Source organism: Elephantulus edwardii, unplaced genomic scaffold (genome assembly GCF_000299155.1).
Source record: "Elephantulus edwardii isolate Elephantulus edwardi_28Jun2011 unplaced genomic scaffold, EleEdw1.0 scaffold00133, whole genome shotgun sequence".
NCBI lineage: Eukaryota > Metazoa > Chordata > Mammalia > Macroscelidea > Macroscelididae > Elephantulus > Elephantulus edwardii.
In genome coordinates, this window is record NW_006399883.1 from 2154833 (window position 1) to 2164950 (window position 10118).

Here is a 10118-nt window from a genome sequence, read left to right on the forward strand (position 1 = left end):
CCAATCTTATGCATTATGTTTTATAAAATTAATCACCAGTGGAGTTTACCCATCATTATCCTATCTTTACCTAGTTCCTTCTCATTTACTTCCCTCTCTCCCTCCTACAAACTGTGCAACCGTGTGGTTTCATCTTACTCATCCTCTCCCCTCCATTCTCAAACTCCCGTCTTTAGTTCCCACACATATTTTACTAGTTATTCTTCTTTTTTAAAAAATTGTTTTATGCTGTATTTGTCCTTATCAGATTGAGTCAGTTCACTAAGCACAATGCTCTCCAGTTTATCCCAAGTTATGTAGTTTTTTAAAAAAAATCATTGCTTCTGAGTGCTGCATAGTACTCCATTGTGTGAATGTACCACAATTTCTCAATTTATTTAGTTGTGTTTGGACATTTGGGCTGTTTCCACAGTCTTGTGATCATGAAAAATGCTGCTATCAACATCAATGTACAAATCTTTATGTCTTAGTTCTAATTTCCTTGTGATATATCCCTAGTAGTGGAATAGCTGGGTCATATGGAGTTCCTGTGTTCAACTTTTTTTAGGAAACAACAAACTGTCTTCCAAGGCATTTGTACTATTTTACAATTTCACCAACAGTATATGAGAGTCCCCACCACCCCACATCCTCTCCAACATTTATTGTTTACTGTTCTACTAAACTTTGTCACTATTACTGGGGTGAGATGGTATTTCACTGTGGTTTTGATTTGCATCTCTCTTATTGCTAGTTACCAGTTAAGATGTGTATGGATATCCAAAGAACGAAAGAGAGAGAGAAATGGGGCTAAGGATGTGGAGAAAGAAATCACAGCATTGTAGAGTTTAGAGGGTGGAGGGTGGGGATGAAAAATAAAATCATAATGTACATGAATGAAGTACACATACAAATAAAGTCCAAAGGAGGAAAGGGAGGAAGAAGATGGGCTGAGGGTAGGAAGGGAGGAAATCACAAGGTCACAGAATTTGGTGGACAAAGAAAGGGGGTGAGAAGGAATTAGGAAAGATGAATTGTGGACCTGAAAAGTCAAAGTAATGTTGGGCATGAATCAATAGCGGTTAATTTTATAAAACACAGTGCATAAGGAATGATGGCAAGAAACACAATGTGAATAGGAAATGTTAAACATAATATGTATAACTCATACACAACATATATTAATTTTGTGTGCAAACTAATATCAAATAAAAAGGACTTTATTTTAATTTGAAAAAAATAGGGCTTCTAGACAAAGACACTCTAGGGAAAAAAACAGATCTGGAAGCATCTGATATTAGCTAACAACAACCTTACAGATAACAACAGAATCTTATCCAATTCCCTTGTTTTGGATATTCCATTACAAAGTAAGTATAAAGTTATTTGGTAAAAGTAGAAGCAGTTAGAATAGAGAATACATTCAGTAACAGTGATTGGCACCATGTCTAAAATAATGCACTGAAATAGGTTTGAAATCTTGGCTATGCTTGATTCAGAATCAAGCATTATGCTGTTCTTTTCCACATAGATACCTTGCTATGTGAAGCTTATGTTGCAGAACTAGCAAAAGCCGATGGTTTCAACAAAGAGAAATTTCTTCTCTTGAAGGTAGAAGGTGTAATCATTCTGACAAACACACAAAACAAAATTCTATGAATGAGTCAGAAACAAATAGCAAACCAAAATCTTTGATTAAGAAACCTATTTCCTTCCTGACACTCCGTATGTTTGTAGAATTGAAATTTCATAACCAATTTTATCTCCTTGTTTTTTATAATGTTTTACTAGTCCCCTGAGGGGCATTGTGGAATAACATCTGTTTTGTAGTTCACATATTTTAAAAAATTGTGTTACTTCTTAACGGAAACACTTTTTAAGAAAAAAAAAATCCGAGAAGAGAAAAGTAAGGAGGAGATAACAGACCGAGACCAAATCCTCACTGGACATGCTGATGAGGCCTTGGTGCCCAAGGTGGTGATATCAGGCCTTAGTCCTTTCTCATCTCTCTGTTACCCAGAAGCATCCTCCTTAGTGCCCCCTTTACTTCTTTGTTCCTGAGGGTGTAGATCAGTGGGTTCAAGAGTGGGGTGACAATGTTGTAGAAAAGGGTGAGGAATTTGCCTTGGTCCTTGGAGGAGCTGGTTCCTGGCTGCATGTACATGTATATGATGTTTCCATAGAAAAGTGATACCACTGTAAGATGGGAGCCACATGTGTTGAAGACTTTGTGTCTCCCAGAGGATGACTGAATGCTTAATACAGCCTTTACAATATATCCATATGAGATCAGGATAAAAGCCAATGGTGACAGCACAATGCCCACTGCCAGAATAAAGGCAATGCCTTCAACAACAGCTGTGTTGACACAAGCCATCCTGATCAAAGCTGGCATTTCACATAAGAAGTGATCCACCTTGAGGTAACCACAACGGGGTAACTCCAAGGTCATTGGGGACATAATCAAAGAGTTGGCAATCCCACAGCCCCAAGCAATAGACACTAAAGCCAGGCATAGCTGAGGATGCATAATAATCATGTAGTGTAGGGGTTTGCAGACTGCAACAAATCGATCATATGCCATGACAGCCAAGAGTAAGCATTCCACGCCACCTAGACCCAGAAACAGAAAAAGCTGTATGACACAACCAATGTAGCTGATGGTCTTGTCACGTCCATTAAGATTGTAGAGCAACTGAGGGATGGAACTGGTGGTGAAACTGAGGTCCAAGAAGGAGAGGTGGGTGAGAAAAAAGTACATGGGGGTGTGGAGGTGAGGATCCAAGCGGGACACTAGGATAATGGTGGTGTTACCAACGATGGTCAGGAGATAGGCAATCAGGATGATCACAAAGAGGATTCTCTCCAGATCAGGGCGGTCGGAAAAGCCCAAAAGGATGAAATGATTTTGGGAGCTGTCATTGACACCATCCATCATCTCTACTATACCTGAAGATTATAATATTTAATAATTATAACAACAACAATAATAACATTAATATGACTGTTTCACTCTTATATAATGACAAAAATTTCATTTTTATCAAAAGCCTTCTTAAAATGAATCTCCCATTCTTTTATGTTCTAGAAAATATCAGAATTTACTACAATTGACAAACTAAGGCTTAATAACATGCCCTGTTGGAATACTTTTAGTTTCTTCTTCCTTGTCTCCATTGTCCATGGTTTCCTAAGACACAGTGGTCTTTCATTAAATCACTCCCAAAAACTGAAGGGGAAAACAAAACAAAACAAAAAATCACAGCAAACATGCAACCATTGAATTAACTGGTACTAATTTCTGTCTCACTGTGTCACTTATTCAAACCCCTTAGTCTTATTTTTAGAAATCTTTCAGTTTAAGTCTTGGGAATTTGGTACATGCATAAACAGTTCTCAAGTCAGTCTTCTCATTGCAGTTGTCTTATTCCTCAACAGTATTTATTCATTTCATCTTCCCCTTATTCTTTACTCTTTTTTGTGACTTCCATTGGAGTAAGTCATCCTTCCCATGTTGAACACTGATGATCGCAAATTTTCCTTTGGCATTAGGAAAAGATTTCCTTCCATGACTTAAAGTATTAAACACCCTAATTATAGAAAACTAAGTTCTTTTAATACAAATCAGGATTATTCTCTCAAGAATAAAAAAGGTTGCAAGTCAATCTAATTATTAATGGCCTACAGCTTTTCATATATGATGTACATTGACATGTACATAGAATATTTTATTGTAGGAAAAACTCTTATGGAGTTGTCCATAGTGTGTTGGCTGCAAACCCAACAACAACCCCTCTGGTGATCTGAATCCATTAGAGCATTTGTCAGAGAAAGATAAATAATCACTTTCCATGGGATTTACATCTTCAAAACACCCACTGACACATTGGTTATGAGTTGGTTCCACTAAACAGCAGTAGATTTAATTTTGTGTTGACTTCATTGTAAAACATTTGTCTGTTTGTGTATTTGCAAGCATGTGTGTCCCATAAGGTAAATTACATCTATGTAACACAGATGGAGAATGGAAGGAGACTGGGGTGTGTGTGTGTGTGAATTCATTCCAGTGGGGACTCTATGTAGGGACTGTGGGATCAGGGTTGGTGGAAGACCCATCAACAACCTACATTATACAGATGACACAATATTGCTTGCTGAAACTGAAGAAACATGAAGCCCTTGCTGCAGAAAATCAAAGGACTGTAGTCTTCAATATAGATTGCAGCTCAACATCAAGAAAGAAAGATTTTCACCACTTCATCAACTGCCAGCACTGTAATGGATGGAGAAGATTGAAGTTGTTAACATTTACGGCTTGCTCTGCTCCACAATCAATGCTCTTGGCACCATTAGTCAGGAAATCAAAAGATGAATTACATTAGGCAAATCTTCTGACAGAGACCTGTCCAGAGTACTGAGAAGCAATGATATCAATCTAGAGACTAAGGTACACCTGATCCAGGCCATGGTCTTCACAATTACCTGCTATGCATCAGAGAACTGAATAATGACTAAGGATGATAGAAGAAGAATCAATGTCTTTGAGTTGTGGTGCTGGAGAAGAATCTTGAGCATACCATGGACAGCCAAGAAAACAAATAGGTCTGTCTTGGAAAGGGTGAAACTAAGTTTCTTCTTGGAGGCTAGGATTTTGAAGCTATATCTTACATAATTTGGGCATGTGGCCAGGAGGGACTGCTACTTGGAGAAGGACATCAAACTTGGAAGGGTGGAGGGATAGCATAAGAGAGAAAGACCCTTGATGAGGTAGATTGATAGGACAATAAGGATAGGTGAATCAGAGTCAGTAGGTTGACTTAGGACAGGGTAGGCTTCAGAGCAATTGTAGATAGAGTCACCATGAGTTGCAGGCAACTCTATGACACATAACAACTACAACATACTCCAGTCCCTCTTATTCAATTAATGTCTCTGATTATCCACTGGAAGGTCAGCTATGGGTCGGTTCCAACTCTACAGTACACAAAAAATATAATTACATATATTTGTTGAAGAAAGTCAAAGACTGAAGCCTTCAATATAGATTTATGCTCAACATCAAGAAAACAAAGATTCTCAACACTGGGCCAATTGGGAGACTCATGATAATGGTGAAGATATTGAGACTGTTAACAGCTTCAGTGTGCTTGGCTCCACAATCAACACACTTTTACCAGCAGTCAGGAAATAAAAAAATTAATTGCATTGGGAAAATCTGATGTCATGGATGTCTCCAGAATACTGAATGAAGAAAAATTATTTCAGTTTAGAGACAAAGGTGTGCTCAATCAACACCATGATATTTGGAATTATTTGTTATGCATCAGTGAGCTGGACAATGACCAAGGATAACAGAAGGAGAATCAATGGCTTTGAGTAATTGTGGTGCTAGAGAAGAGTATTGAATATACCATGCACTGCTCAGAAAACAACAGCAGGTTCATCCTAGAGACAGTGACATAAGCTCGTTCCTTGAGGTCAAGGATTTTGTTTTTCTAATTAAAGAATTTTATTTACAAAAATTGAATACATTGTTTTTCAGACCAGATTTTTTCCAATTGCCCTCATCCTCCCATCAAACTGTACAATCCCATCATTAATCCACCACCATCCTCCACCCTTTGCATATCCTCATCCCTCTGCTCCTACCATAGCCCTTCCTTGGATCCTCATTCTCATTCTACAATAATGGTTTTAAACAATATATGTCCTTGTGGAACTGAGTCAGTTTACCCAGGATAATGCTCTTTAATCCCTCCTAAATTAGGTAATAGTTTATAAGACCATTGCTCCTGCATGCTGCATAGTATTCCATTGTATGAATGTACCATAATTTTTCAATCCATTTTATTGTGATTGCATATCTGGGCTGTTCTCACGTTCTCACAATGGTGAATAATGCTGTTATGAACACTGGTGTACAAGTGTCCATTTTTGCCTCAATTCTCATTTTCTCAGGGTGTATTCCAAGCAGTTGAATAGTTGGGTGATATGGAATTTCTACGTTTAGCTTTTTGAGAAAGTGCCAAACTGTCTTCCAAAATGGTTGTATCATTTTACAATCCCAACAATGTATAAGAGCATGCGGCTAAGAGGAACCAGTCCTTAGAGAGAGACATCATGCTTGAAAGAGTGGAGGGACAACACAAGAAAGGAAGAACCTAGATGAGATGGATTGACTTAGTCACTCAGGTAATGGGGGTAGGTGTGTCAGAGACAATGAGGTTGTCTCAACATAAAGCACTGTTTAGAGTTGTACATAGAGCTGCTATCAGTCACAAGTTACTCGATGGCATATAACAACAAAAACATCTATATATGAATATCTATGTATATATATATAGATATATATAGATATATATATATATAGATATATAGCTTTCTCTTTGGAGACTTTGAACAGTATGCACCTTATCACCCACAGGTGCATAGTTCTATAATTAAAATAATAGATCAGTAGTATGTCCTATACCAGTTTCTGGAATGAGTAATTGTGTGACAATTATATGAATACATATTCAGTTTATTTCCAGAGTGTTTGTATCCTTAAAATTTAAAAGTATAAAATTTTCTACAAAATGTATCTGTAATGATAGGACGATAGGAAATAAGATCTATATTTCAGAGTGAATATTCAGATTTTCCCAGTCACTATCTGATGATTCTTCATCATCTCATCATTCCTCTCAGTTGAATTTGCTAATCATAATATTAGTGCTCTCTCTCTCCCCCCTCCTCCCTCCTCCTCTCTCTTGCTTCCTACCTGCCTTTCTCTGTTAATATGCTTCTTTCTTTCAAATACAATGCCCGTCAATGATTTCTTTTAATATCAAATAAAACTCCTATCAATGATATCTTTTAATATTTAAAAGTGCTTAGATTAAAGAATAACATTCATAGTGTTGTTGTTGTTAGGTGCCATTGAGTGATTGGATAATCCAAAACTACCTTGGTACAAAGAAATTAAAATCCTACTTGATTCCTGTACTATCCTCACAAACTATCCTTCTTAACTACATTGTTGCATCATTGTATTAATCTATATCCTTGAAATTCTTTTCTTTTTCCACTGCACTCTATTCTTCTAAATGCAATGACTTGCTATAAAGATTTCCCCTTCCAACTGTATGTCCACAATAATAAGATAAATTGGCTTAAAAATATCCTTGCCTTGAAAGAGCGTTCTGGCAGCACTGCTTTCAAGACAGATTGATCTGATTTTTTGGCAGTCCGTGGTAAATTCTATATTCTTTGCCAACCCCATAGTACAAAAGCATTGATGCTTCTTCAGTCTTCTTTATTCGTTGTCCAACTTTCACACACAATGCAGTAACTAAAAGTACTACTATGGCTTCTGTAAGGCATATCATAATCTTTAAAGTGATGTCCTTGCTCTTTAACACTTTAAAGAGATGCACTACAGCAGAAGCATTCTTAAATATCTAACACCCTGGAATTAAACCCCTACTCATTTTTGTTCTTACTTATTTAGAACAAAATCCAAACTTCTAAACAACCTAATGACAATCATACACACATAAATTCTATACTCATTTGACTTATATGAAGATGTTTTCTTTTTTTTTCTTTGCGCCTCTATTTTATTCTCTATTTGGATACATATAATATTAAATAAATATAATACTTATTGCTAAATATTTACTTTGATTTCTCTTAAATTGCTCTATGAATTCTTTATTTACATTTTCAGCCCCTTAAAATATTGTATCTGAGACTGTTATTGGTAGGTGCTGTCAAATGAAGCATGACTCATAGCAACCCTATGAACAACAGACATGAACTCTGGTCCTATAATTTGACATCTTCAACTTTTCTGACATACTTGAGCTACTGCTGTATCAATCCAAATAATTGAAGATTTCCCTCTTTTGTCAATTGTCCTCCTTTCTAAGCACTTTTATTGTATGATAAAGTTTTCTTGTGTTTTTGTCTGCCATGGAGTTAGAACTCACTGATGGTTGACCCTCCAGCAAATTTTCAGAGGCAGTAAATCACATGGGAAGAGATTGTGCATCTTTCTCCTGTGGAGCTGCTAGTGGATTTGTACTGTGTACCCTATTGTATGACAGCCATTTCTTACTTTTGATGTTCATTCTATTACAAACTTTAGAGGAAGTTGATTCATTTTTCTCATTATTTTCAGGATTTATCACTAACCAGATACATATAATACAACTGGAATTTTATTCTGTTATAGGCACTTGTAATTGTCCTACTTGTTGAACTCAGTGTACAGAAACCACAGATAGTTGCAAAATAAGCTTGATTTGGGTGTTCTAGATGTTATTATTTTGTTGTTGTTGTTCCAGATCTGGAATAGAAATTAGTTATAGTTGTGAACAATCATTTCTCTTTAAAATTTTAGAGCTTATTAACTTATCTGTCATCTTTTGCATTATGTTTTTTCCAGTGACATCATCCTTTGCATCTTTGGTTATGACAAATATATTTTAGCTTAATATAGAGCTGTCATTTCCCAGATATTCAAGATCTAATTTAAATCTTACTTTTGCCTCACTGTTAACGAACTCCAATACAAATAGCAAGAAAGAGATTGTGTTTTCTCATACTGGTCTACTTAATAATTTCTGTCTCATACTTTAAATCTCATTTTATATTGTCAAATATATTAGTTATTAAGAAAAAAATTAAATTGGGATGTGTGTGGGTGTTTATGTGTTCATGTTTGTTATTCTTTGTCATAATCTGTATATTTCCCAACAATAAAGAAATATTGCTTATTTTCTATTAATTTAAGGAACTGCACATAGCTTTTTTATTGAACAAAAGTAACTTTTAAGTGCTGATCTCTGAAATAAGACTGAAGTAACTCACCATTATTATTTCCATGTTGTAAGCTACTGTTAATGCAGAGAGGCAAGGTGATATAGACCTAGCTGGAAGATCTCTGTTGTTTAAGCTAAAATAATGTCTTTTCCCCTTCTGCATGCATGCAGTCACTCCAGCCAATGTCAGTTTCACATGTGTAGGGTTGGAGACAGCTCTCTTCAACTTAGTTCATCCATTTATAAATTCAATATATGGCTATATTTGTGCAGAAGAGTTTTATGGAAACCACTAAAGGGATGAATATTTCTTAAAGGTTGGAGAGAGACCTCCAGAGCTTCTTTCTAATCTCCAGAGGAGAACTCTTCAGGGAACTCCTGAGGTTCTGATCTCAAAGGATTATTAATAGGCTTGTAGCAGAAATGTTTTACTTAAATCCTCCAACATCCCAAAGGATTCAGAAAGAAAATAAGCACCATGAGATTTACTCCCTTGATGTTAAAAAGTATGTAGTACCAAATACAGATATCATCAGGAGAATAAAATCATTCTTGTTCTAAGGACATAAATAGTGATGAGCTCTTTGTTCCCTCTCCCCATTCCCAAACATTGTTATATAACTATTATGAGCAGTTAAGGGGCTGGCTCAAAACACACCTGGCAAAGGTGAGAACAATACAGAATCTATTCGTTTTTCTACTACTGGGGAATATCTTAAATTACTCTTCTCTGTAAAATGCTTGTGTGTCAGATAATGTTCTAAATCTGAGCAATTAAATTAAGACAGATTAGGAAGAAGGATTGGCCATCCACTTCCAAAATACCAGGCCTTTGGGAACCCTATGTACAACAGAGCACACTTAGACTAGCAGATACGGCAACTGAGGCTGAGCCCTGAAGTATGGAAACAAACAGAAGGAGAAACAGCTGTAAGCAGACACTAGTGATTGGAACATTGGATGTAAGAACTATGAATGTCAGAAAATTGACAGCACATAACAACAGCAACAACAATGAGCAGTAGCCCAAACAATCTCTTATGAATATCGCTAGCCATTATCTTGTTAGCAATTATATAGCTGAGCATAAATACTATACTGCTTGGAACAATATCATGGTTTTTGTTTTGTTTACACTTATTAGAATTAGGATTTAATATCTACTGGTTAATTTTAAATATGAAAATGAAAAAATATTTTTTCAAAATAGGGTAAGAATTCCATAGATATGAATTAATAATTTTTTATTATGTAACAAAGAAGCTAACTTTATTAACTATTTTACTTTCTTTCAATTGTGAAAGAATATCAATATACATGTATTCGTACGTT

The 10118-nt window shown here is 36.0% G+C and overlaps 1 protein-coding gene across 1 annotated transcript; it reads right to left on the reverse strand.

The window, feature by feature from the left end:
• Positions 1–1969: 1969 nt before the first annotated feature.
• Positions 1970–2914, reverse strand: LOC102852814 (olfactory receptor 2W3-like). The gene has a single exon (XM_006893900.1). The coding sequence runs from the start codon at positions 2912–2914 to the stop codon at positions 1970–1972; it is 945 nt and encodes a 314-aa protein (XP_006893962.1).
• Positions 2915–10118: the final 7204 nt, after the last annotated feature.

Excerpts from the sequence above, each read along its gene's own strand:
- LOC102852814 (XM_006893900.1), bottom strand. The coding sequence starts at position 2,914 with ATGGATGGTGTCAATGACAGCTCCCAAAATCATTTCATCCTTTTGGGC.